Source organism: Rutilus rutilus (assembly GCF_951802725.1).
Source record: "Rutilus rutilus genome assembly, chromosome: 10".
NCBI lineage: Eukaryota > Metazoa > Chordata > Actinopteri > Cypriniformes > Leuciscidae > Rutilus > Rutilus rutilus.
In genome coordinates, this window is record NC_140215.1 from 39,424,486 (window position 1) to 39,451,850 (window position 27,365).

At 42.3% G+C, this 27,365-nt stretch overlaps 2 protein-coding genes across 12 annotated transcripts; both read right to left on the reverse strand.

The window, feature by feature from the left end:
* Positions 1-1,236: 1,236 nt before the first annotated feature.
* LOC311298730 (uncharacterized protein) lies at positions 1,237-18,751 on the reverse strand. 7 transcript variants are annotated; one of them, XR_014628988.1, is made up of 6 exons: positions 18,384-18,697; positions 17,446-17,577; positions 17,039-17,176; positions 16,082-16,782; positions 1,988-2,045; positions 1,237-1,392 (listed from the first exon to the last, which is right to left on the reverse strand). XR_014628988.1 is itself a non-coding variant. In XM_084421905.1 (6 exons), the coding sequence occupies exons 1-5, from the start codon at positions 18,466-18,468 to the stop codon at positions 2,043-2,045; spliced, it is 1,026 nt and encodes a 341-aa protein (XP_084278031.1). In that variant the 5' UTR covers positions 18,469-18,697; the 3' UTR covers positions 1,237-1,385; positions 2,002-2,042. The 7 variants fall into 7 exon arrangements, 6 of the variants coding, with proteins under 6 accessions (XP_084278031.1, XP_084278030.1, XP_084278032.1 ...); XM_084421905.1 differs by having other exon boundaries at positions 1,237-1,385; positions 2,002-2,045; positions 16,082-16,749; XM_084421904.1 differs by having other exon boundaries at positions 1,237-1,385; positions 2,002-2,045.
* Positions 18,752-22,305: 3,554 nt separating this feature from the next.
* LOC311298733 (uncharacterized protein) lies at positions 22,306-25,074 on the reverse strand. Of its 5 annotated transcripts, XM_084421918.1 has the most exons (5): positions 24,726-25,039; positions 23,789-23,920; positions 23,622-23,717; positions 23,383-23,520; positions 22,306-23,126 (listed from the first exon to the last, which is right to left on the reverse strand). In XM_084421918.1, exons 4-5 carry the CDS (start codon positions 23,477-23,479, stop codon positions 22,402-22,404), a joined length of 822 nt encoding a protein of 273 aa, XP_084278044.1. In that variant the 5' UTR covers positions 23,480-23,520; positions 23,622-23,717; positions 23,789-23,920; positions 24,726-25,039; the 3' UTR covers positions 22,306-22,401. The 5 variants fall into 5 exon arrangements, with proteins under 5 accessions (XP_084278044.1, XP_084278040.1, XP_084278043.1 ...); XM_084421914.1 differs by lacking the exon at positions 23,622-23,717 and having other exon boundaries at positions 24,726-25,074; XM_084421917.1 differs by lacking the exon at positions 23,622-23,717 and having other exon boundaries at positions 22,306-23,027; positions 24,726-25,025.
* Positions 25,075-27,365: the final 2,291 nt, after the last annotated feature.

Sequence of the window (27,365 nt, forward strand, 5' to 3'; positions counted from 1 at the left end):
TCACAATCAGACAAAGTGACAAGGAGTCACATAGTCAGCAGGGTTCGAACCTGCGTGGGGAGACCCCAATGGTTTTCGAGGCCATCGCCTTAACCTCTCGGTCACGACTGCTCTTGAAAGTGAGTCAGTGATAGTGGTAGTGAGTCACATGCTATTTTCCTTTCTGGAAGTGAGCAGCAGAGGACACCCGGGCCAACCATCAATGTGGATGTGAGCAGCAGAGGATGCACTCAGCTAACATATTGTGTTGGCAAAAAGGAGTTCAACGACGTCTTCACCTACACAAAAACCTGCTCACTTCAGGCTTGAAAAGAGATGTGGGTTGCCCAGTTTTCTGTGTTAGAGAAAAAAAAAAAATGCAGCTCGTACAAAGCTCCTGGATGTCACAATTCCTGTCGCAAACAGACGAAGAGGGTTCGAACCTGCGCGGGGAGACCCCAATGGATTTCAAGTCCATCGCCTTAACCTCTCGGCCACGACTACTCCTGCCACTTCTTGCGTGGGTTTGGTTGTGAAACGCAGTTTGCAGACCAGACAGTTGTCAGCGATTCTTTCTTTTGTATAGTCATGCAGTGTGAAACTGTCATCGGTGCATCGTGCACACAGCAGCAACTGAACGTTAACCCAGATAGTCGTGCAGTGTGAAAAGAACAGTGACTCGACTACTTTGAAAATTGTGCAGTGTGAACGCGGCGTTACAGGCATTCAGAACTCATTTGGTCGCAGGTAACTAAAGGGATCATCTGTTAATAGGCTTGAAGTTGCAACTTCCTAAAATAAAACGACCACTAGAAGACACAATTTCACTAAAATGCTTCAGAATGCAGAAGACTATTGGTCAATAGACAATACTGGTTGAAACTTCACAGAATTGTTCGTCCAAACATTGCATTTGGATTCAGAAGTTTCCATGTCAACACTATCAACGCCAAACTGAATCTGCATCAGTCAGGTGGTACAACTAGAGCACTGCAAGTTGTTTACGTTCATTATCACTATAATGTTATGCATTTTAGACATGAGGCAATTTAGTGCAGTCTTTCGACCTTTGACACTTTACAGACTCTGCTGTGTGTTTTCAAGCGTTTTGAAGGAGGCACGGCTTTGGAGAGTGGGATCTCACGCATTGATTCCAATGAGCCATTATGTGAGAGAACAGCCAAACTAACACTGGAACACAAAAATCTAATTCCTTGTTTTCCCACATAAAAAAAGAAAAGAAAAAAAGAGAGGAAATGGTCTTACAAGTGTGAGATTTATTTGGTGATAAACAGGGAAAACACCATACATCCAATGGTTAAATCAGCACAGTTAACTGCATGCATAGCCACATTACTTATGGCCAGGACATTTGCCATAAGGGTCAGTTGGCTTTGGAGGTTCGGCTGCAGGCTTCATTGGAGGCTTGGGCGGTCCGGCTGCAGGCTTCACAGGAGGCTTCGGGGGTTCGGCTGCAGGCTTCATTGGAGGCTTGGGCGGTTCGGCTGCAGGCTTCACAGGAGGCTTCGGGGGTTCAGCTGCAGGCTTCATTGGAGGCTTCGGGGGTTCGGCCGCAGGCTTCATTGGAGGCTTCGGGGGTTCGGCTGCAGGCTTCATTGGAGGCTTGGCTGCAGGCTTCACTGGAGGCTTCGGGGGTTCCACTGGAGGCATCACTGGCAGTTCGTCTGATGGCTCCGGAGGTTCGGTAGAAGGCTCCGGCAGTTCAGCAGAAGGCTCCGGCAGTTCGGCAGAAGGCTCCGGCAGTTCGGTAGAAGGCTCCGGCAGTTCGGCAGAAGGCTCCGGCTCTTCGGTAGAAGGCTCCACTGGAAGCTTTACTGGAGGCTTCGGAGGTTCAGCTGCAGGCTTCACTGGAGGCTTTGGAGGTTCGGCTGCAGGCTTCCCTGGAGGCTTCGGCGGTTCGGCTGCAGGCTTCCCTGGAGGCTTCGGAGGTTCAGCTGCAGGCTTCACTGGAGGCTTCGGAGGTTCGGCTGCAGGCTTCCCTGGAGGCTTTGGAGGTTCAGCTGCAGGCTTTCCTGGAGGCTTCGGCGGTTCGGCTGCAGGCTTCACTGGATGGATACAGATAGTCAACTTCAGTCAGTCCGTTTAGAGGCATTCAGTCTCAGATACAGCACAAAACCCAAATACCAAGTTTTACACCTCTTAATTATTAATCATGATCGTATTAATTAATCACATGAATTAATTTTGTAAAGCCATCCTGTGCTATTGGCTGAATACTTTTTACATTGAGAACGATTAATTATAAAACAAGACAAACTGAAATGAGGAAGCTGACCCAAACACTAATATAATAACAAATACCTGCAAATGGATCCATACACTGATGTCCACATCCATTGCTGCAGCATTTCTCATTGTTCGGACAGTCACTGTCATAGTAACACAACTCTGCACACATTCCTGTTCCAGACTTTGTGCTTGGACACTCCCCTGCCTTTGCTGTTATAGGGACACATGACAGAGAAACCACATCACTGAATACTGAATGTCTCGTACACTGTATGAAAAAAAAAAGAAGAGATGATCGTAGGAGGATTTACCGGAATATTCAGTCCATCTACTTCATAGTTTCACGTTTAGGTCAATGTGTTACTTGCAGTTTCTTTGCAATTATTTGTGAAACTTACTAGCAATTCCTGAGTGAAAACATTTGTTCAGGGGTTTTTTTCTGGAAGACGTATAGCATGCATCAATAATTAAAACTCACTGAAAACAGGCGGCACACACGCAGCCCCACAGGGAAATTGACAGTGTTAATGAAAAATTCATTGTTCTTGTGTCCATTCATTTAAAACTTGTTGATTTCATTTGAGTGTGTGTAAAAGCATTTCTAACAGCTGAATTGGGGGTAGGAAAGAGCAGATGTAATAAACCAGATAGCCCGGGGAGATAACAAACACCTAGGCACGAGAAAGAATCTTAGTCGAAGAATACAGGATGTCATATAGTAGGGTCCCAGGCCCCCTCCTGAGGAAAGCAGGAGGTCATTTAGATTGTAAATGAAGGCCTTTTGGCTTCTCAGGGACAAAGAACAGCATAACCTGCCCAGGGGGGGGGGGTAGAACCAGTCCATACTAGATGTCTTTAAGGAAATTTACAGAGACTAGGGAAAGGAGGAGTCAAGAATGTCAGAAACCTGTATAAAATGTCTCAGTTTTATTATGTCAGTAGGCTTTCTGTTTCACATCTGGGTGGCTGCGGTTGCGAAAAGATTCCTCAAAGAATAAAAGCCTTTTCTTCAATATTACAATTTTGCCTTTTGAGTGTTCCTTAACCCTGTGATGCTGTTTTTCCCAGTGAGATAAAAAATTGCTATTACAGCTGGTGTCAGAAGTGGGATCCTGTGCGGACGCTTCTTCTCCTGGTCCTGAGAACGGATTTGACGGGAAAGTGCACAACCTCGGCAGCACTAGGCAGCCGTCTTATACCTCGACGGTTTGAGATAGAAACTCAACAGATTACGAGAGAGAGAGGCAAATACCCCACACTCAGGACCAGTGAAAGAAAAACTCCCACCAGGATTAAAAAAAATCCGCGACGATTGCGGGAAAAACAGAAAAGCATCTCTGGGTAAGAAACGGGAAAATTGTTTTATTGAAGTTGAGTGTAATTTGATAATTGTGAGTGAACGTGAACCATATTGGCTGAGTTTTGCTTTTGGTACGAGCGAAAAGGTGATTCAGATAATCACACATTTTTTGGGGAAGAAATTGATCTGACAGATTCGGATCGGTATCTACCACACTTAAGCTCGTTGGTGGACGGAAGTGCCACAGGTGATTCAGATAATCACAATTGCTGATTAATTAGTTTTACTCAAAAACTCTGTAACCTGAGGAAATCTCGTACAAGTGGACGGAAGAGCCACATCAAAATAATCGATTTAGGTGGACGGAAGAGCCACGTCAAATCAGAATTAATCGAGCGCTGGAAAGTGCTTATAGGAAGTTTTTGAGTGAAACGTAATTACAAACCACCCGACCGATCTTGGGGTAAGGGAAAGATCGGGTCTGTTGAAGACGTTTGACAGATACTGTAAGACACGTGTCGAAATTGTGAAATCCAGAAGGGAGATTCAGCCAAAATGGGGTCATCTAACAGTAAAGTAGATCATTTTTATACACCAATTTTCTGTTAAAAGAGAAATAATGATGGTGGTAAATGTAAATGTATTTCCCCGAGGCGGGAACCTTGAGTAAGATAAGACTCAATGTTGTAAAAGAATCAATAGAAAAGAACGAGGGAAAACAGAATGGTTGTTGTGTGTGTGTTAAACGTGTGTAAAGGATCTTTATGTGTGGCTGATGAAACTTTGAGCAAAGCTATGACTGATGATTTGAGCAGTGTTGTGAATGATGAGCATATGAGATTGTACAAAGGTAGCCTACAGGGTTTTCTGAAATGCTATCCGTTACTAGTCAGAAAGGGTTGTTGAAGTTTGTTCATGAGTGTAAAACTGTGAACGGACAGTGAATTGTTGGATGGGAAAGAAGCAGATAAAAGAGAACAGAGTCGATGCAGAAGGAACTGACATGTAGGGGAAGATAGGATGTTTTTCCTGATGGAAACAGTGAATTGTTGAATTGAGCAGATGCAGAAGGAACTGACATGTAGGGAACGATAGAGTTCATGGAACTATTAAGTCAAATTAAGTTGAAATGGTACGAAAGGTGAGTTTTAGATGGAAATGGGGCGTTGAGTATGATTAACAGGGATTGGCATGATATAAGGATAAGGAATGTTTCATTAAGTAAAACGATTGTCTTTTGAACCTAAAGGGTCCAGCTATGCTGGGAGTACAGCAACAGCGCTTGCTTGTTCAAACCAGCTTCTGAATGTTAAATGTATACTTGTTTTGTATGTGTTGTTGATGATAATATCAAATTAGAAAATGTCCAGAGATTGGATATTTTGTTGATATTAAGCCATTTAAGGAAATATATTGTTTTATAAAGGAAATTATGGGTTGGAGATAATTTCCCCAGAAACGTGTGACTAAAGTTAATCAGAAACTTTGTGAAACCCGTTTAGAATATTTAGATTTTCCGTGTCGCTTATGAAAATTAATGTTCTGCCAATAATGACGATGTGAATGCTTTATTGTATTAATGTTATGAAAACAAGGGTATTGAAGAATAGATTGCCATATTTTTGTAACAAGAGTTGAAGGTGCAAGCGGCTAAGATAGCTGTCTGTGTAATTTAGAGACTGAGAAGATTTAGAGAATCTTGTGTTTTCTGTGAAACAGTAGAGATAAGTAGGACTGAATAATTATAATACAATCTTGTGATTTATGTTGAATCTGCAAACTAACCATTTGATAGAAGAATAAGCTTTTAAAACCAGTGTTGATGAAATTAATGACACGTTAAAGTTTTAATACTGTATGAAGAGTAACTGAACAGTCCTGATAAATAGTGAGATAAAAGAGAGCAAATGCTATAAGCAGTTCTGCTCATGCTCTGAAGAGATTTGCAGATGATGTTTTGTAAAAGTTTGATTGTGATTGGAAAGATAAACAATAACTTAATTGGCTCCAAACAAAGAAAGTGCCAAAATAACACAAATTTAAAGAAAAGTCTGTGTTAATATGAGTTAGAAAGTAGATCAGTGTTAATATGATGAAGATTGTGATTCAGCTGTTGTAATTGAATTTGCAGCTGGGACAGTGGGGGAAAATGCAGAGAACTTATCAGTGGCTCGGTTTGCATTTCCTGAATAGGAACGCTCTGCTTCAGGGGCGTAAAGTAGGGTGGAGATGTTAGAAAGATAAAAGGCAGAATAACAGAGAGTGTTTTATTGCAGTCAGCTGGGTCATTCAGTGACTGTAAATGCCCACTGTATGACTGTAAAGGTAAATGAAGGAGAAAAGAAAGTTGATAGATGGAACTTTTGAAAGTTGTTAAGAAGATTGAAAGATATTAAGTGTAAGGAATTCCTTTTGAAAGGAAAAGAACTATAAAAAGTACCGGTTGACGTAAAATTACAGATGAGCTAAATGAGTTGCAAAATATTTTAAAAGTACCGATCACTAAAAGGATGATTGTGTTTTGAATGAAACGCTTTGATAAGGTTTTAGATGATATAGAGAGACAAATCTAACGAATGATTCATAGTGATAATCATAAAATGTATGACAAGCAGAGAGCGCAGCCTCAAAAGTTAGTATGAACCATAGAAGCAGATTGATAAACTCCTAGAGAAAACATTGAAGTCGGGTATTAAATTATGGTAATTGAAAATAAAATTGAAATGAAATTTGAAACGTTATTAAGAACTAGAATAATTATTATTTCTTTAAGATAAAATAAACAGAAGCAGTGTTACAGGATTAACAGTTGCTAAATGTAAAATGTGTAAAAGGCATTTGATTAAACAAAGGCTTGTTAATGTTGATTTTAAAAGATAAGAATGTGATTTGGCCAAAACAGGTTTGCTTATCTAAATCTGGCATGTGCTGTAACTGAAACTGCCACAGTTTCAGTGCAACAGAGACTCATTCGGAGTGGATATTTGTAATGTCTAAATTACAATACATGTAATTTATGGAAAAGATGCCTTAAGATGGGCTACAGTTAAAGAAAAGATGGCAGATAAAGTCTGAAGTTAAAGGTTTATGAGAATGCAGTGTACCAGTCCTGATGCCTCAAGAGTCTCTCTCTCATTCAATGTCAGCTGAGAGCTGTTTTCTGAGGCTGTGTAAAGCACAGTGTTTCAGTTGAACAGATTCATAGATGCGGAAAAGCTAAGGCAGTTCAGATTTGACAAATTTAGAGGACAATTTGTAAATGTTTTAGAAGTAAACCTGAATGACTTTAGAAGTCTTTACAATAACACTGTTTAGGACTTGCTTATTTTAGGACCAGAGACTTTTAGCTCTCATTTTAGCTTCCACCATAAAACAGGGTCGATGGCTCCGGCTACAGAAGTAACAGTACACTGAATGTACGATTGTGATCTAAATTCACTGACTATAATCAGGTTGCTACCTTTAAGATGATTAATGAATTTAAGTGATTAAATACTGTTGTTATTAACCTGTCTCCCTGTGAACACTATTAGGTCAGAATGGCTCTGATGACTCTTGAATGCGCCTTTTCCTAAGCTCCAGAAAACAACAGATTATGTTGAAGAAAACGGTCACAGATTCTGTGATGGGAAAAAGCGGTTACCAGTGTGTACGAGTGATTACTTCAACGACGGGTACGATCTTTTAGGCCAAAAAGACAACCTAAGACAGAAGGGTCACGCAAAAACACTGGGCATTTCCTGATGGAGGTGTTTTTTTTTATGTGAGAAAGGTATTAGAGTTGAGCGGTGACTGTGAGGCCAGCAGCATCAGCAAACCATTGAGAGGCGAGATGAGCTGTAAGAAGTTACGGCCGTCTGACCCAGAAAATGTGAGTTCCTCTATATACCACTCACCAGAAACCGCGTTGATTGAATGGCTTGTTTTTCTGACAAGTGTCTGCAACTATGCCAGGGGACAACACCCTGAAGAAAAGACAATTATAGGTTAAGAGCTGATCTGAATGGGCATTCAGGAGCCAGCAGAGACCATTGAACTAGTGGTTATCTGTTGTGGAGACAGCTTAAAAAAAAAAAAAAAAAAAAAAAAAAAAAAAAAAAAAGTTGTAATGTTAGTTGCCTGATGAGCAAGGAAAACACAGAGATTTGTGTCGATGCTAAACTAATGTGTCAGTTCTGACTCCTGTAGATCATTTAGACATGACAAAGGACCACTATAAGACATGGTGGTGGCTAAAGATGACTCAAGAGAATTTTCTGGAAAACAAAGGTTAGGTAAATTGAGTATTTAAACTAAAGATAACCTTAGAAAAGATCATAGAACGATTGAATATGACTATGATTATTTTAGTTACAGTCCTAGGAGGCTGTTGAAAAGATTATTTGCTTATAATGAGAGAGAAAGAGACTGCTTGAGTGGAGGAAGAGGATGGTACTCTGTCTGTTCTTCTGTTATCAGTCAGCCAAAGAAAGCTGGAGCAAAATAAGATAATGAACCAAAACAATCCAGCTGACTTTTCTAAAATCAGATGGATAATGAACAGACATGCTTTGAAACTGGTTAAGAGGCCATAAAAACATTAGATAAAAGATACAGGAAAATGTAAGGTTAAAATGTCATTTAAAATTTGAATCCTTTTAGATAAAAGATATTAATAAGAAATATGAGCGGTTCATAGTCAGGGAAGAGTGTGAGTGTGAATTCATGTTTTGTACAGTATGTGTTAGTTTAGGACAACTATTCTGTCTGAATAGTGTGTATAAATTTGTCATTAACCTCTGGAAAGAGTGTTTTAGCATTATAGATGGGTTAAGGCGAATGACAAATTTGAAAAGTAAGCTGAGGATTGTGAGTCAATCTGATGAGAAGGCAACACAGAACAGGATGAGCTTTAAGTTGATTGATCATCGAGCTCTGTCTATTAATTATTATTTTGGTCATTCATGATGTGCAGTAGATTTGAATTACTTTCTGGACAGGTTTAAGTATTGATAAATTAGAATTGTGAAGTCGTAGATAGCCGTCAGTCATGTGTTGAGAAAAAGTTATAAATTTGACAGCAACAAACACGTACAGTAGGCTAAGTAAATATCAGATTATCCAGAGAGCCCTTAACAGTTATGTATTGTAAAAAGGGGAAGATTGTTATTCGACTGACGTTGACGAAGTGTAGTGACGTTGACAAAGTGTACACGACCTGACCTGACCAATTGATGACCTGGAGAATGTTCGTAGATGACAGCTGATTAAGAGACCAAACAATAGGGTTTAGGGGCCATTGCCTTAAAACAATTTGATAAGAAGATGAAATTGTGGCTTTAAGTAATATTTTTTATTTCAGAGGCAGAGAAAGATGGGAAATTTGGCTGAAGGACAACGTTTGGGTTAGCAAACTTTATCCAAACAAATGTTACCAAATAAATATGAACAAATATTGCAGTTTTCTATAGCTCAAACAGTAGAGCGTTAGCGCTTGTAACGCCAAAGTCATGGGTTCAATTTCCGAGGGAAAGCAAGAATTGATAAGAATGTAAATGTGTACCTTGAAATGTAAGTCGCTTTGGATAAAAGCGTCTGATAAAAGTAAGAGAATTTTATTATGTTACATTTATGCACGAGATGGGTGTTGTGCATCAAGAGGAGGATGAATATGCTCATGGCGGGAACAAGAGAACGCACAGTAAAACAAGTGGTCAGATGAGTCTTTGAACTTTTTAGTATGGATAATTTGTATTCAGGCCACAAACAAAGACATTTCGGCCTCACAGGCGGGGAAAACAGTAAATCCAGGGGGGGAGGACTAAACCCATTGTCTTCACAGCAGGCTGAGAGGTTATCTAGCTTTGACCTCATCGGTATATGAGGACAGTAAAAGTCCAGGAGGGGTTTATTTGAAGAACTTTATTTGTATTAACCAGCTAGATCTGGTTTACTAAGGGGTTCACATTTGCTGAAAGCCATCGCACAGGTGGGAAGATAAATGTTGGGAGGACATTGGGTTTAATTGTGTGTATTGTTTGTATTTTAAGTGTGCTAATAACAAGAATTGTTTTGACAGGAAACGCCGGAGCAGATGTGGCAGCACAGCAGACAAAAGAAAACTATGTGACAATAACCTCAACATTTGTTTTTCTTTACAGAAGATGCAGACTTTTGCGCATGGCATGAGCAAAGTGAAGAAACAGTGCCTAACCCTGTGTAATGCCTAACTTAAAATTTTCATTTTGCAGGATGTCAGGATGGATTGAACCAAACAGAACTGATTCTGTATTGTTTTGTTAACATGAGCAACGTGGGTTGAATGTTTTTTTCAGGGGACAAGGACCCTGAGTGCTATTCAATGAGCAAGAAATTATCCGGTGATATGTTTCAGGTTGAAAATTTCACAGGTCACACCAAAGGGACGACAAGACACGCGCTCACTAACAAAATCACTTAAGGCCTCCATTCGCAGGTGACAGTAGACAGTAAATGACTCATTCCAGTGGGGGTGCGATCGTGATCTAAGGGAAAATCTTGTAAGGATTTGAAAATGATTGAAGGATGTTAGACCTGGGTCCGAGCATCTGACCTATACCAACCAACATCAACAACCTCACACGCCAGCGCAAAGAATAAAGTGGAAGATCAAGGATATGCGCTAGAACATACCTCTCCTGCCAACGTTGGAAAAAGACCATTTCAACAGCACACAAAGTGTCATATTGGTGAAGATGGAACGTCCATGAGGCAACGAGATGATCAACATATCTGGAGAAAATGTTGACCAATTAATGGTTGAAGAAAAGTTTTGCGATTTTATTTGATTGAATCAAATTAGGGCTTAGTATTGATATACATGAAGGGTATAACTGTTCTTGAATTAAGACTTGAATTAATTCTATTCTTAAAGATTTAATAGTAAAATGGGTTTGATTGATTTTAGAAAATAGAAATGAATTTTTATTATTTTATTGGTTATCAGAGAATGATAAACAGGGGGGAGATGTTAATGAAAAATTCATTGTTCTTGTGTCCATTCATTTAAAACTTGTTGATTTCATTTGAGTGTGTGTAAAAGCATTTCTAACAGCTGAATTGGGGGTAGGAAAGAGCAGATGTAATAAACCAGATAGCCCGGGGAGATAACAAACACCTAGGCACGAGAAAGAATCTTAGTCGAAGAATACAGGATGTCATATAGTAGGGTCCCAGGCCCCCTCCTGAGGAAAGCAGGAGGTCATTTAGATTGTAAATGAAGGCCTTTTGGCTTCTCAGGGACAAAGAACAGCATAACCTGCCCAGGGGGGGGGGTAGAACCAGTCCATACTAGATGTCTTTAAGGAAATTTACAGAGACTAGGGAAAGGAGGAGTCAAGAATGTCAGAAACCTGTATAAAATGTCTCAGTTTTATTATGTCAGTAGGCTTTCTGTTTCACATCTGGGTGGCTGCGGTTGCGAAAAGATTCCTCAAAGAATAAAAGCCTTTTCTTCAATATTACAATTTTGCCTTTTGAGTGTTCCTTAACCCTGTGATGCTGTTTTTCCCAGTGAGATAAAAAATTGCTATTACAACAGCATTTGTGTCCTCCAGAGCAGTCTCTATCAGAAGTGCATCCTCGTCGGGAGGGCACGACCGTCAGCATCGCCGGACACTGACCAGACACTACAGAAGAGGATCATTAGGGGAGACCAGGAAGTACTGTAAAAGTTTGCTTCAGCATTTGCAAGTCAGGGGTTTTGCAATGAGTCTCAAACTTTATAATATTCACACATTTATCTGCTTCAAGTCAAGTAGCTTAGAAGTCTACCATTTTTCACTAAACTGCATCAATCGGTTTCAAAGACTGAGCGTGAAGTTACAACCTACCCCACTGTAGTAGAGTGAGTAATAGTGCAATGCTGATAGAAATCAGTTAATATGTTGTATACAAATTTACTGGTGTACATCTTCAAAAATGATGCCATCCCCATGACCACCCTCATTTCCTTTTTAGCATTTTAATAAGCTACTCAACAGAAAACAAAACAAACATAGAAACCCACTATATATGTAAAACGCAGAGTTATCGGTTATAATTAGCTCCCCACGTTATATTGTAGGCTTATGCATTTGTTAAAACAAAACAAACAAAAAAACTTTAGGCAAAAGTTTAAACTCAGGATTGATACAGTCCGGTAACAATTTTGCAGCCATATTATAACACTAATGTTCGTGTTTAACAGTAAACAAAAATGCCTATTAGTGATTATATGGGTTTTACTTGTACAATGAAAAATGCATAAAGTTACGACAGTTTGCATATTTATACGTTGCTTATTATTAAAACTAAACCAACACACAAAGATGAACTTCCACTGGACGTCTGTACTGTATTTTTGTAAGCAGATGTGTCTGAAATCAAATTTTGTAAGGCACTTTATTTATGCACTTCTGCAGGCTGCGTAATGAAGCTAAAACAACTTCTCACCTAGGACTCCAGCGTCTGTTGTGCTTAAACAAGCAGACAGACACAATAAAACAGCACTAAATGAGCAATACACTTGAGCTGTCATCCTCTCGACCTGCAATCTCAAAAGCAACTCTGCTGGAAGATGCACTGAATTAGTGAGTCAGGAGGGGGGCGGACAGCAAGGACCACAAAACTACAAAGAAAGACCCCTGTTGCTGCATCAAAATATCAGCTGAGTCCCACAACAAACGCTATCAGAAGAGTTTAAAACACTTTTTGAAGATCCAATTGGGGGTCTGGGTAACTCCAACCCTAATGAATATCACTTGCCTGCAGCTTTCTAATATAGCCTAATCTTGAAGACCTTGATTAGCTTGTTCAGGTGTGTTTGATTAGGGTTGGACGTCGTAATAATTACCGTAATTACGAGATGATTGAATCTGCAGTGGTCAGGTGGTACAGCGATCACGTGGTACAAGTCGGAGTTCTACCACAAGTTACAAGTTGTAATTATGACTAAACTCCTACACCTAAACTCTCCAGGAAATGGATCTCTACTGGAGACTGACATCAAGAGACAAAGGGGCATGTCTAGAATTTGAATCTGAATTTTTCAATTGCTGATTGATTTGCGATGTGAATCCATGCAAGTAATTATGAATGAAAACAATGTTTCCAGCCACTGTAGTGAATATAGGGGAATACACAGCCATGGTTATATCATAGCCAATTTAATATTGGATGGTTTCATATGGATTTGCATATTTGCATAATCAGATAATATTTGTTCACTCAAGCTTTCTATAGACATATTTCTTATCGTGACCGAGGCAAGTAGCCTATAGAATTTTGGTTAATTTCTGTGACGGAGACCGAGACGGCAGAAAGCGCACCCTGTTTGTTTTCTTTATTTTACAAAAGCACAACATTTAATTGTTATTGTGAGTGTATATAAATAAAAGGTTGTTCGCGTTTGTCGAACGCTAATTTAACATGCCCGAAATAAAATCCGATTTTAGAAGAATTTGTAGCGTCACTCGGACAGGTGTGCACAACTAACGACGTCTTCACCTACACAAAACCCTGCTCACTTCAGGCTTGAAAAGAGATGTGGGTTGCCCAATTTTCCGTTTTAGAGAAAAAAGCAGCTCGTACAAAGCTCCTGGATGTCACAATTCCTGTCGCAAACAGACAAAGTGACGGGGAGCCACGTAGTCGGCAGGGTTCGAACCTGCGCGGGGAGACCCCAATGGATTTCAAGTCCATCGCCTTAACCTCTCGGCCACGACTACTCCCGCCAGTGAGTCACATGCTCAGAGAACACCTGGGGCCAACTATCAATGTGGATGGCGAAAATATTGTGTTGGCAAAAAGGAGTTCAACAACGTCTTCACCTACACGAAAAGATGCCATGATCCGGATTTGGACTGGGGATGCTGCGGGCACAACGCAGAGTACTAAATGCTATGGCGAGAAAGCAATCTTTCCACTTGCCCCGGGCCTGCACATACAGAGTCAACGGCAAGCTTCAGCTCAGTTCTCTCAAAGTCCCCCACCACCGCTTGCCTAGACAGTAGGGTCTTTGAGCAACAGCCTCTGGTGGAACGGCATTCTGTCGTTCTATTGCGCACGCGCGACATTAACTGCTACCTCGCGACGTTCTACTGTAACCGTCTACTACGGGAGAACAGCTGATTTGCCGTAGTCGTTACCACGTGACAGATTAAGAATATTAATGTTATGTTTTAGGTTATGTGGCATTGTAATCGTTTCTGTATATCATTAAATGCCAAAAGCAACCCTTCTCTTCCTTTTTAAAATCACTTCCTTTTTTTGTATTTTGTCTGATGATTAAATTACCCCTACGCCATCCTCTTTACTGTTGCTTAGTGATTTTTGCGCTCTTTAGCTCTTTGCCGTTCCATCAGCAGCTGTTGCTTAAAGTCCCTAGTAACCAAGCATTACAGCAGGCAAAACAACACCAAATGCTGGGAAATAACCCCGCCACATCTTAATCTTGAAGAGGAAGACCACCTCTCTCAAAGGCTGGGAAGAGCACAGCAAGAGATTAGGGGAGGTCTGCAACAAACCTTCGCCCGAACAGGGACTTGAACCCTGGACCTTCAGATTAAAAGTCCAAGGCGCTACCATTTGAGCTAGCCGGGCTTTCGCCAGGGAACAGCCACCCTAGGGATATAACAGCACTTTCCCCCTAAAGTGTTCATGCTTTGTCAGCTTAAAGTTTGTGGTATTAAAGGATGAAGACCACAATTTATAAAGGGACGAGAGAGATAGGCTGCTCCTTCCAAAGCTAGGAACACTGACATTGAAAGAGTGGAGTTTTTTTTTCGTGGCATGTTGCTAACTCTAAGGTGGTTTCGACAAAAGAGCAACTGGGACATAATGAGTAGGTTTCTGTTTGACTTTTCTAAGAGAGAACGAATGCAACATTTCAAAACACTAATATCCAAGATTCTCCATAAAATATAATGCGGCGACTCTTGAGCTGCACAACATGAAGGCCGTGAAGTTGTCGGGGGATGCCAAAGCCATTGCTCCGACAGCCTGAATAGAATGGCCAAAATCACATATGATCTGGGCCTTTTGAAACGATGCCCACTTCAGGCTTGAAAAGAGCCCAATGTCCGTGTTCGGAAAAAAAAAGCAGATCGTACAAAGATCCTGGATGTCACAATCAGACAAAGTGACAAGGAGTCACATAGTCAGCAGGGTTCGAACCTGCGTGGGGAGACCCCAATGGTTTTCGAGGCCATCGCCTTAACCTCTCGGTCACGACTGCTCTTGAAAGTGAGTCAGTGATAGTGGTAGTGAGTCACATGCTATTTTCCTTTCTGGAAGTGAGCAGCAGAGGACACCCGGGCCAACCATCAATGTGGATGTGAGCAGCAGAGGATGCACTCAGCTAACATATTGTGTTGGCAAAAAGGAGTTCAACGACGTCTTCACCTACACAAAAACCTGCTCACTTCAGGCTTGAAAAGAGATGTGGGTTGCCCAGTTTTCTGTGTTAGAGAAAAAAAAAAATGCAGCTCGTACAAAGCTCCTGGATGTCACAATTCCTGTCGCAAACAGACGAAGAGGGTTCGAACCTGCGCGGGGAGACCCCAATGGATTTCAAGTCCATCGCCTTAACCTCTCGGCCACGACTACTCCTGCCACTTCTTGCGTGGGTTTGGTTGTGAAACGCAGTTTGCAGACCAGACAGTTGTCAGCGATTCTTTCTTTTGTATAGTCATGCAGTGTGAAACTGTCATCGGTGCATCGTGCACACAGCAGCAACTGAACGTTAACCCAGATAGTCGTGCAGTGTGAAAAGAACAGTGACTCGACTACTTTGAAAATTGTGCAGTGTGAACGCGGCGTTACAGGCATTCAGAACTCATTTGGTCGCAGGTAACTAAAGGGATCATCTGTTAATAGGCTTGAAGTTGCAACTTCCTAAAATAAAACGACCACTAGAAGACACAATTTCACTAAAATGCTTCAGAATGCAGAAGACTATTGGTCAATAGACAATACTGGTTGAAACTTCACAGAATTGTTCGTCCAAACATTGCATTTGGATTCAGAAGTTTCCATGTCAACACTATCAACGCCAAACTGAATCTGCATCAGTCAGGTGGTACAACTAGAGCACTGCAAGTTGTTTACGTTCATTATCACTATAATGTTATGCATTTTAGACATGAGGCAATTTAGTGCAGTCTTTCGACCTTTGACACTTTACAGACTCTGCTGTGTGTTTTCAAGCGTTTTGAAGGAGGCACGGCTTTGGAGAGTGGGATCTCACGCATTGATTCCAATGAGCCATTATGTGAGAGAACAGCCAAACTAACACTGGAACACAAAAATCTAATTCCTTGTTTTCCCACTTAAAAAAAGAAAAGAAAAAAAGAGAGGAAATGGTCTTACAAGTGTGAGATTTATTTGGTGATAAACAGGGAAAACACCATACATCCAATGGTTAAATCAGCACAGTTAACTGCATGCATAGCCACATTACTTATGGCCAGGACATTTGCCATAAGGGTCAGTTGGCTTTGGAGGTTCGGCTGCAGGCTTCATTGGAGGCTTGGGCGGTCCGGCTGCAGGCTTCACAGGAGGCTTCGGGGGTTCGGCTGCAGGCTTCATTGGAGGCTTGGGCGGTTCGGCTGCAGGCTTCACAGGAGGCTTCGGGGGTTCAGCTGCAGGCTTCATTGGAGGCTTCGGGGGTTCGGCCGCAGGCTTCATTGGAGGCTTCGGGGGTTCGGCTGCAGGCTTCATTGGAGGCTTGGCTGCAGGCTTCACTGGAGGCTTCGGGGGTTCCACTGGAGGCATCACTGGCAGTTCGTCTGATGGCTCCGGAGGTTCGGTAGAAGGCTCCGGCAGTTCAGCAGAAGGCTCCGGCAGTTCGGCAGAAGGCTCCGGCAGTTCGGTAGAAGGCTCCGGCAGTTCGGCAGAAGGCTCCGGCAGTTCGGCAGAAGGCTCCGGCTCTTCGGTAGAAGGCTCCACTGGAAGCTTTACTGGAGGCTTCGGAGGTTCAGCTGCAGGCTTCACTGGAGGCTTTGGAGGTTCGGCTGCAGGCTTCCCTGGAGGCTTCGGCGGTTCGGCTGCAGGCTTCCCTGGAGGCTTCGGCGGTTCGGCTGCAGGCTTCCCTGGAGGCTTCGGAGGTTCAGCTGCAGGCTTCACTGGAGGCTTTGGAGGTTCGGCTGCAGGCTTCCCTGGAGGCTTCGGAGGTTCGGCTGCAGGCTTCCCTGGAGGCTTTGGAGGTTCAGCTGCAGGCTTTCCTGGAGGCTTCGGCGGTTCGGCTGCAGGCTTCACTGGATGGATACAGATAGTCAACTTCAGTCAGTCCGTTTAGAGGCATTCAGTCTCAGATACAGCACAAAACCCAAATACCAAGTTTTACACCTCTTAATTATTAATCATGATCGTATTAATTAATCACATGAATTAATTTTGTAAAGCCATCCTGTGCTATTGGCTGAATACTTTTTACATTGAGAACGATTAATTATAAAACAAGACAAACTGAAATGAGGAAGCTGACCCAAACACTAATATAATAACAAATACCTGCAAATGGATCCATACACTGATGTCCACATCCATTGCTGCAGCATTTCTCATTGTTCGGACAGTCACTGTCATAGTAACACAACTCTGCACACATTCCTGTTCCAGACTTTGTGCTTGGACACTCCCCTGCCTTTGCTGTTATAGGGACACATGACAGAGAAACCACATCACTGAATACTGAATGTCTCGTACACTGTATGAAAAAAAAAAGAAGAGATGATCGTAGGAGGATTTACCGGAATATTCAGTCCATCTACTTCATAGTTTCACGTTTAGGTCAATGTGTTACTTGCAGTTTCTTTGCAATTATTTGTGAAACTTACTAGCAATTCCTGAGTGAAAACATTTGTTCAGGGGTTTTTTTTCTGGAAGACGTATAGCATGCATCAATAATTAAAACTCACTGAAAACAGGCGGCACACACGCAGCCCCACAGGGAAATTGACAGCATTTGTGTCCTCCAGAGCAGTCTCTATCAGAAGTGCATCCTCGTCGGGAGGGCACGACCGTCAGCATCGCCGGACACTGACCAGACACTACAGAAGAGGATCATTAGGGGAGACCAGGAAGTACTGTAAAAGTTTGCTTCAGCATTTGCAAGTCAGGGGTTTTGCAATGAGTCTCAAACTTTATAATATTCACACATTTATCTGCTTCAAGTCAAGTAGCTTAGAAGTCTACCATTTTTCACTAAACTGCATCAATCGGTTTCAAAGACTGAGCGTGAAGTTACAACCTACCCCACTGTAGTAGAGTGAGTAATAGTGCAATGCTGATAGAAATCAGTTAATATGTTGTATACAAATTTACTGGTGTACATCTTCAAAAATGATGCCATCCCCATGACCACCCTCATTTCCTTTTTAGCATTTTAATAAGCTACTCAACAGAAAACAAAACAAACATAGAAACCCACTATATATGTAAAACGCAGAGTTATCGGTTATAATTAGCTCCCCACGTTATATTGTAGGCTTATGCATTTGTTAAAACAAAACAAACAAAAAAAACTTTAGGCAAAAGTTTAAACTCAGGATTGATACAGTCCGGTAACAATTTTGCAGCCATATTATAACACTAATGTTCGTGTTTAACAGTAAACAAAAATGCCTATTAGTGATTATATGGGTTTTACTTGTACAATGAAAAATGCATAAAGTTACGACAGTTTGCATATTTATACGTTGCTTATTATTAAAACTAAACCAACACACAAAGATGAACTTCCACTTGACGTCTGTACTGTATTTTTGTAAGCAGATGTGTCTGAAATCAAATTTTGTAAGGCACTTTATTTATGCACTTCTGCAGGCTGCGTAATGAAGCTAAAACAACTTCTCACCTAGGACTCCAGCGTCTGTTGTGCTTAAACAAGCAGACAGACACAATAAAACAGCACTAAATGAGCAATACACTTGAGCTGTCATCCTCTCGACCTGCAATCTCAAAATCAACTCTGCTGGAAGATGCACTGAATTAGTGAGTCAGGAGGGGGGCGGACAGCAAGGACCACAAAACTACAAAGAAAGACCCCTGTTGCTGCATCAAAATATCAGCTGAGTCCCACAACAAACGCTATCAGAAGAGTTTAAAACACTTTTTGAAGATCCAATTGGGGGTCTGGGTAACTCCAACCCTAATGAATATCACTTGCCTGCAGCTTTCTAATATAGCCTAATCTTGAAGACCTTGATTAGCTTGTTCAGGTGTGTTTGATTAGGGTTGGACGTCGTAATAATTACCGTAATTACGAGATGATTGAATCTGCAGTGGTCAGGTGGTACAGCGATCACGTGGTACAAGTCGGAGTTCTACCACAAGTTACAAGTTGTAATTATGACTAAACTCCTACACCTAAACTCTCCAGGAAATGGATCTCTACTGGAGACTGACATCAAGAGACAAAGGGGCATGTCTAGAATTTGAATCTGAATTTTTCAATTGCTGATTGATTTGCGATGTGAATCCATGCAAGTAATTATGAATGAAAACAATGTTTCCAGCCACTGTAGTGAATATAGGGGAATACACAGCCATGGTTATATCATAGCCAATTTAATATTGGATGGTTTCATATGGATTTGCATATTTGCATAATCAGATAATATTTGTTCACTCAAGCTTTCTATAGACATATTTCTTATCGTGACCGAGGCAAGTAGCCTATAGAATTTTGGTTAATTTCTGTGACGGAGACCGAGACGGCAGAAAGCGCACCCTGTTTGTTTTCTTTATTTTACAAAAGCACAACATTTAATTGTTATTGTGAGTGTATATAAATAAAAGGTTGTTCGCGTTTGTCGAACGCTAATTTAACATGCCCGAAATAAAATCCGATTTTAGAAGAATTTGTAGCGTCACTCGGACAGGTGTGCCAAAACACTTATTTATAAACTAACGACGTCTTCACCTACACAAAACCCTGCTCACTTCAGGCTTGAAAAGAGATGTGGGTTGCCCAATTTTCCGTTTTAGAGAAAAAAGCAGCTCGTACAAAGCTCCTGGATGTCACAATTCCTGTCGCAAACAGACAAAGTGACGGGGAGCCACGTAGTCGGCAGGGTTCGAACCTGCGCGGGGAGACCCCAATGGATTTCAAGTCCATCGCCTTAACCTCTCGGCCACGACTACTCCCGCCAGTGAGTCACATGCTCAGAGAACACCTGGGGCCAACTATCAATGTGGATGGCGAAAATATTGTGTTGGCAAAAAGGAGTTCAACAACGTCTTCACCTACACGAAAAGATGCCATGATCCGGATTTGGACTGGGGATGCTGCGGGCACAACGCAGAGTACTAAATGCTATGGCGAGAAAGCAATCTTTCCACTTGCCCCGGGCCTGCACATACAGAGTCAACGGCAAGCTTCAGCTCAGTTCTCTCAAAGTCCCCCACCACCGCTTGCCTAGACAGTAGGGTCTTTGAGCAACAGCCTCTGGTGGAACGGCATTCTGTCGTTCTATTGCGCACGCGCGACATTAACTGCTACCTCGCGACGTTCTACTGTAACCGTCTACTACGGGAGAACAGCTGATTTGCCGTAGTCGTTACTACGTGACAGATTAAGAATATTAATGTTATGTTTTAGGTTATGTGGCATTGTAATCGTTTCTGTATATCATTAAATGCCAAAAGCAACCCTTCTCTTCCTTTTTAAAATCACTTCCTTTTTTTGTATTTTGTCTGATGATTAAATTACCCCTACGCCATCCTCTTTAATGTTGCTTAGTGATTTTTGCGCTCTTTAGCTCTTTGCCGTTCCATCAGCAGCTGTTGCTTAAAGTCCCTAGTAACCAAGCATTACAGCAGGCAAAACAACACCAAATGCTGGGAAATAACCCCGCCACATCTTAATCTTGAAGAGGAAGACCACCTCTCTCAAAGGCTGGGAAGAGCACAGCAAGAGATTAGGGGAGGTCTGCAACAAACCTTCGCCCGAACAGGGACTTGAACCCTGGACCTTCAGATTAAAAGTCCAAGGCGCTACCATTTGAGCTAGCCGGGCTTTCGCCAGAGAACAGCCACCCTAGGGATATAACAGCACTTTCCCCCTAAAGTGTTCATGCTTTGTCAGCTTAAAGTTTGTGGTATTAAAGGATGAAGACCACAATTTATAAAGGGACGAGAGAGATAGGCTGCTCCTTCCAAAGCTAGGAACACTGACATTGAAAGAGTGGAGTTTTTTTTTCGTGGCATGTTGCTAACTCTAAGGTGGTTTCGACAAAAGAGCAACTGGGACATAATGAGTAGGTTTCTGTTTGACTTTTCTAAGAGAGAACGAATGCAACATTTCAAAACACTAATATCCAAGATTCTCCATAAAATATAATGCGGCGACTCTTGAGCTGCACAACATGAAGGCCGTGAAGTTGTCGGGGGATGCCAAAGCCATTGCTCCGACAGCCTGAATAGAATGGCCAAAATCACATATGATCTGGGCCTTTTGAAACGATGCCCACTTCAGGCTTGAAAAGAGCCCAATGTCCGTGTTCGGAAAAAAAAAGCAGATCGTACAAAGATCCTGGATGTCACAATCAGACAAAGTGACAAGGAGTCACATAGTCAGCAGGGTTCGAACCTGCGTGGGGAGACCCCAATGGTTTTCGAGGCCATCGCCTTAACCTCTCGGTCACGACTGCTCTTGAAAGTGAGTCAGTGATAGTGGTAGTGAGTCACATGCTATTTTCCTTTCTGGAAGTGAGCAGCAGAGGACACCCGGGCCAACCATCAATGTGGATGTGAGCAGCAGAGGATGCACTCAGCTAACATATTGTGTTGGCAAAAAGGAGTTCAACGACGTCTTCACCTACACAAAAACCAGCTCACTTCAGGCTTGAAAAGAGATGTGGGTTGCCCAGTTTTCTGTGTTAGAGAAAAAAAAAAAATGCAGCTCGTACAAAGCTCCTGGATGTCACAATTCCTGTCGCAAACAGACGAAGAGGGTTCGAACCTGCGCGGGGAGACCCCAATGGATTTCAAGTCCATCGCCTTAACCTCTCGGCCACGACTACTCCTGCCACTTCTTGCGTGGGTTTGGTTGTGAAACGCAGTTTGCAGACCAGACAGTTGTCAGCGATTCTTTCTTTTGTATAGTCATGCAGTGTGAAACTGTCATCGGTGCATCGTGCACACAGCAGCAACTGAACGTTAACCCAGATAGTCGTGCAGTGTGAAAAGAACAGTGACTCGACTACTTTGAAAATTGTGCAGTGTGAACGCGGCGTTACAGGCATTCAGAACTCATTTGGTCGCAGGTAACTAAAGGGATCATCTGTTAATAGGCTTGAAGTTGCAACTTCCTAAAATAAAACGACCACTAGAAGACACAATTTCACTAAAATGCTTCAGAATGCAGAAGACTATTGGTCAATAGACAATACTGGTTGAAACTTCACAGAATTGTTCGTCCAAACATTGCATTTGGATTCAGAAGTTTCCATGTCAACACTATCAACGCCAAACTGAATCTGCATCAGTCAGGTGGTACAACTAGAGCACTGCAAGTTGTTTACGTTCATTATCACTATAATGTTATGCATTTTAGACATGAGGCAATTTAGTGCAGTCTTTCGACCTTTGACACTTTACAGACTCTGCTGTGTGTTTTCAAGCGTTTTGAAGGAGGCACGGCTTTGGAGAGTGGGATCTCACGCATTGATTCCAATGAGCCATTATGTGAGAGAACAGCCAAACTAACACTGGAACACAAAAATCTAATTCCTTGTTTTCCCACTTAAAAAAAAAAAAGAAAAAAAGAGAGGAAATGGTCTTACAAGTGTGAGATTTATTTGGTGATAAACAGGGAAAACACCATACATCCAATGGTTAAATCAGCACAGTTAACTGCATGCATAGCCACATTACTTATGGCCAGGACATTTGCCATAAGGGTCAGTTGGCTTTGGAGGTTCGGCTGCAGGCTTCATTGGAGGCTTGGGCGGTCCGGCTGCAGGCTTCACAGGAGGCTTCGGGGGTTCGGCTGCAGGCTTCATTGGAGGCTTGGGCGGTTCGGCTGCAGGCTTCACAGGAGGCTTCGGGGGTTCAGCTGCAGGCTTCATTGGAGGCTTCGGGGGTTCGGCCGCAGGCTTCATTGGAGGCTTCGGGGGTTCGGCTGCAGGCTTCATTGGAGGCTTGGCTGCAGGCTTCACTGGAGGCTTCGGGGGTTCCACTGGAGGCATCACTGGCAGTTCGTCTGATGGCTCCGGAGGTTCGGTAGAAGGCTCCGGCAGTTCAGCAGAAGGCTCCGGCAGTTCGGCAGAAGGCTCCGGCAGTTCGGCAGAAGGCTCCGGCTCTTCGGTAGAAGGCTCCACTGGAAGCTTTACTGGAGGCTTCGGAGGTTCAGCTGCAGGCTTCACTGGAGGCTTTGGAGGTTCGGCTGCAGGCTTCCCTGGAGGCTTCGGCGGTTCGGCTGCAGGCTTCCCTGGAGGCTTCGGCGGTTCGGCTGCAGGCTTCCCTGGAGGCTTCGGAGGTTCAGCTGCAGGCTTCACTGGAGGCTTCGGAGGTTCGGCTGCAGGCTTCCCTGGAGGCTTTGGAGGTTCAGCTGCAGGCTTTCCTGGAGGCTTCGGCGGTTCGGCTGCAGGCTTCACTGGATGGATACAGATAGTCAACTTCAGTCAGTCCGTTTAGAGGCATTCAGTCTCAGATACAGCACAAAACCCAAATACCAAGTTTTACACCTCTTAATTATTAATCATGATCGTATTAATTAATCACATGAATTAATTTTGTAAAGCCATCCTGTGCTATTGGCTGAATACTTTTTACATTGAGAACGATTAATTATAAAACAAGACAAACTGAAATGAGGAAGCTGACCCAAACACTAATATAATAACAAATACCTGCAAATGGATCCATACACTGATGTCCACATCCATTGCTGCAGCATTTCTCATTGTTCGGACAGTCACTGTCATAGTAACACAACTCTGCACACATTCCTGTTCCAGACTTTGTGCTTGGACACTCCCCTGCCTTTGCTGTTATAGGGACACATGACAGAGAAACCACATCACTGAATACTGAATGTCTCGTACACTGTATGAAAAAAAAAAGAAGAGATGATCGTAGGAGGATTTACCGGAATATTCAGTCCATCTACTTCATAGTTTCACGTTTAGGTCAATGTGTTACTTGCAGTTTCTTTGCAATTATTTGTGAAACTTACTAGCAATTCCTGAGTGAAAACATTTGTTCAGGGGTTTTTTTCTGGAAGACGTATAGCATGCATCAATAATTAAAACTCACTGAAAACAGGCGGCACACACGCAGCCCCACAGGGAAATTGACAGCATTTGTGTCCTCCAGAGCAGTCTCTATCAGAAGTGCATCCTCGTCGGGAGGGCACGACCGTCAGCATCGCCGGACACTGACCAGACACTACAGAAGAGGATCATTAGGGGAGACCAGGAAGTACTGTAAAAGTTTGCTTCAGCATTTGCAAGTCAGGGGTTTTGCAATGAGTCTCAAACTTTATAATATTCACACATTTATCTGCTTCAAGTCAAGTAGCTTAGAAGTCTACCATTTTTCACTAAACTGCATCAATCGGTTTCAAAGACTGAGCGTGAAGTTACAACCTACCCCACTGTAGTAGAGTGAGTAATAGTGCAATGCTGATAGAAATCAGTTAATATGTTGTATACAAATTTACTGGTGTACATCTTCAAAAATGATGCCATCCCCATGACCACCCTCATTTCCTTTTTAGCATTTTAATAAGCTACTCAACAGAAAACAAAACAAACATAGAAACCCACTATATATGTAAAACGCAGAGTTATCGGTTATAATTAGCTCCCCACGTTATATTGTAGGCTTATGCATTTGTTAAAACAAAACAAACAAAAAAACTTTAGGCAAAAGTTTAAACTCAGGATTGATACAGTCCGGTAACAATTTTGCAGCCATATTATAACACTAATGTTCGTGTTTAACAGTAAACAAAAATGCCTATTAGTGATTATATGGGTTTTACTTGTACAATGAAAAATGCATAAAGTTACGACAGTTTGCATATTTATACGTTGCTTATTATTAAAACTAAACCAACACACAAAGATGAACTTCCACTGGACGTCTGTACTGTATTTTTGTAAGCAGATGTGTCTGAAATCAAATTTTGTAAGGCACTTTATTTATGCACTTCTGCAGGCTGCGTAATGAAGCTAAAACAACTTCTCACCTAGGACTCCAGCGTCTGTTGTGCTTAAACAAGCAGACAGACACAATAAAACAGCACTAAATGAGCAATACACTTGAGCTGTCATCCTCTCGACCTGCAATCTCAAAAGCAACTCTGCTGGAAGATGCACTGAATTAGTGAGTCAGGAGGGGGGCGGACAGCAAGGACCACAAAACTACAAAGAAAGACCCCTGTTGCTGCATCAAAATATCAGCTGAGTCCCACAACAAACGCTATCAGAAGAGTTTAAAACACTTTTTGAAGATCCAATTGGGGGTCTGGGTAACTCCAACCCTAATGAATATCACTTGCCTGCAGCTTTCTAATATAGCCTAATCTTGAAGACCTTGATTAGCTTGTTCAGGTGTGTTTGATTAGGGTTGGACGTCGTAATAATTACCGTAATTACGAGATGATTGAATCTGCAGTGGTCAGGTGGTACAGCGATCACGTGGTACAAGTCGGAGTTCTACCACAAGTTACAAGTTGTAATTATGACTAAACTCCTACACCTAAACTCTCCAGGAAATGGATCTCTACTGGAGACTGACATCAAGAGACAAAGGGGCATGTCTAGAATTTGAATCTGAATTTTTCAATTGCTGATTGATTTGCGATGTGAATCCATGCAAGTAATTATGAATGAAAACAATGTTTCCAGCCACTGTAGTGAATATAGGGGAATACACAGCCATGGTTATATCATAGCCAATTTAATATTGGATGGTTTCATATGGATTTGCATATTTGCATAATCAGATAATATTTGTTCACTCAAGCTTTCTATAGACATATTTCTTATCGTGACCGAGGCAAGTAGCCTATAGAATTTTGGTTAATTTCTGTGACGGAGACCGAGACGGCAGAAAGCGCACCCTGTTTGTTTTCTTTATTTTACAAAAGCACAACATTTAATTGTTATTGTGAGTGTATATAAATAAAAGGTTGTTCGCGTTTGTCGAACGCTAATTTAACATGCCCGAAATAAAATCCGATTTTAGAAGAATTTGTAGCGTCACTCGGACAGGTGTGCCAAAACACTTATTTATAAACTAACGACGTCTTCACCTACACAAAACCCTGCTCACTTCAGGCTTGAAAAGAGATGTGGGTTGCCCAATTTTCCGTTTTAGAGAAAAAAGCAGCTCGTACAAAGCTCCTGGATGTCACAATTCCTGTCGCAAACAGACAAAGTGACGGGGAGCCACGTAGTCGGCAGGGTTCGAACCTGCGCGGGGAGACCCCAATGGATTTCAAGTCCATCGCCTTAACCTCTCGGCCACGACTACTCCCGCCAGTGAGTCACATGCTCAGAGAACACCTGGGGCCAACTATCAATGTGGATGGCGAAAATATTGTGTTGGCAAAAAGGAGTTCAACAACGTCTTCACCTACACGAAAAGATGCCATGATCCGGATTTGGACTGGGGATGCTGCGGGCACAACGCAGAGTACTAAATGCTATGGCGAGAAAGCAATCTTTCCACTTGCCCCGGGCCTGCACATACAGAGTCAACGGCAAGCTTCAGCTCAGTTCTCTCAAAGTCCCCCACCACCGCTTGCCTAGACAGTAGGGTCTTTGAGCAACAGCCTCTGGTGGAACGGCATTCTGTCGTTCTATTGCGCACGCGCGACATTAACTGCTACCTCGCGACGTTCTACTGTAACCGTCTACTACGGGAGAACAGCTGATTTGCCGTAGTCGTTACCACGTGACAGATTAAGAATATTAATGTTATGTTTTAGGTTATGTGGCATTGTAATCGTTTCTGTATATCATTAAATGCCAAAAGCAACCCTTCTCTTCCTTTTTAAAATCACTTCCTTTTTTTGTATTTTGTCTGATGATTAAATTACCCCTACGCCATCCTCTTTACTGTTGCTTAGTGATTTTTGCGCTCTTTAGCTCTTTGCCGTTCCATCAGCAGCTGTTGCTTAAAGTCCCTAGTAACCAAGCATTACAGCAGGCAAAACAACACCAAATGCTGGGAAATAACCCCGCCACATCTTAATCTTGAAGAGGAAGACCACCTCTCTCAAAGGCTGGGAAGAGCACAGCAAGAGATTAGGGGAGGTCTGCAACAAACCTTCGCCCGAACAGGGACTTGAACCCTGGACCTTCAGATTAAAAGTCCAAGGCGCTACCATTTGAGCTAGCCGGGCTTTCGCCAGGGAACAGCCACCCTAGGGATATAACAGCACTTTCCCCCTAAAGTGTTCATGCTTTGTCAGCTTAAAGTTTGTGGTATTAAAGGATGAAGACCACAATTTATAAAGGGACGAGAGAGATAGGCTGCTCCTTCCAAAGCTAGGAACACTGACATTGAAAGAGTGGAGTTTTTTTTTCGTGGCATGTTGCTAACTCTAAGGTGGTTTCGACAAAAGAGCAACTGGGACATAATGAGTAGGTTTCTGTTTGACTTTTCTAAGAGAGAACGAATGCAACATTTCAAAACACTAATATCCAAGATTCTCCATAAAATATAATGCGGCGACTCTTGAGCTGCACAACATGAAGGCCGTGAAGTTGTCGGGGGATGCCAAAGCCATTGCTCCGACAGCCTGAATAGAATGGCCAAAATCACATATGATCTGGGCCTTTTGAAACGATGCCCACTTCAGGCTTGAAAAGAGCCCAAT

Excerpts from the sequence above, each read along its gene's own strand:
- LOC311298733 (XM_084421914.1), bottom strand. The coding sequence starts at position 24,810 with ATGACAGCTCAAGTGTATTGCTCATTTAGTGCTGTTTTATTGTGTCTG. Across the intron at positions 23,521-23,788 it reads GTGTGTGCCGCCTGTTTTCA|CAAAGGCAGGGGAGTGTCCA; the intron begins GTGAGTTTTAAT and ends TCCCTATAACAG. Across the intron at positions 23,127-23,382 it reads GTGTATGGATCCATTTGCAG|TGAAGCCTGCAGCCGAACCG; the intron begins GTATTTGTTATT and ends GTATCCATCCAG.
- LOC311298730 (XM_084421901.1), bottom strand. The coding sequence starts at position 18,468 with ATGACAGCTCAAGTGTATTGCTCATTTAGTGCTGTTTTATTGTGTCTG. Across the intron at positions 17,578-18,383 it reads AACAGACGCTGGAGTCCTAG|TGTCTGGTCAGTGTCCGGCG; the intron begins GTGAGAAGTTGT and ends CCTCTTCTGTAG. Across the intron at positions 16,783-17,038 it reads GTGTATGGATCCATTTGCAG|TGAAGCCTGCAGCCGAACCG; the intron begins GTATTTGTTATT and ends GTATCCATCCAG.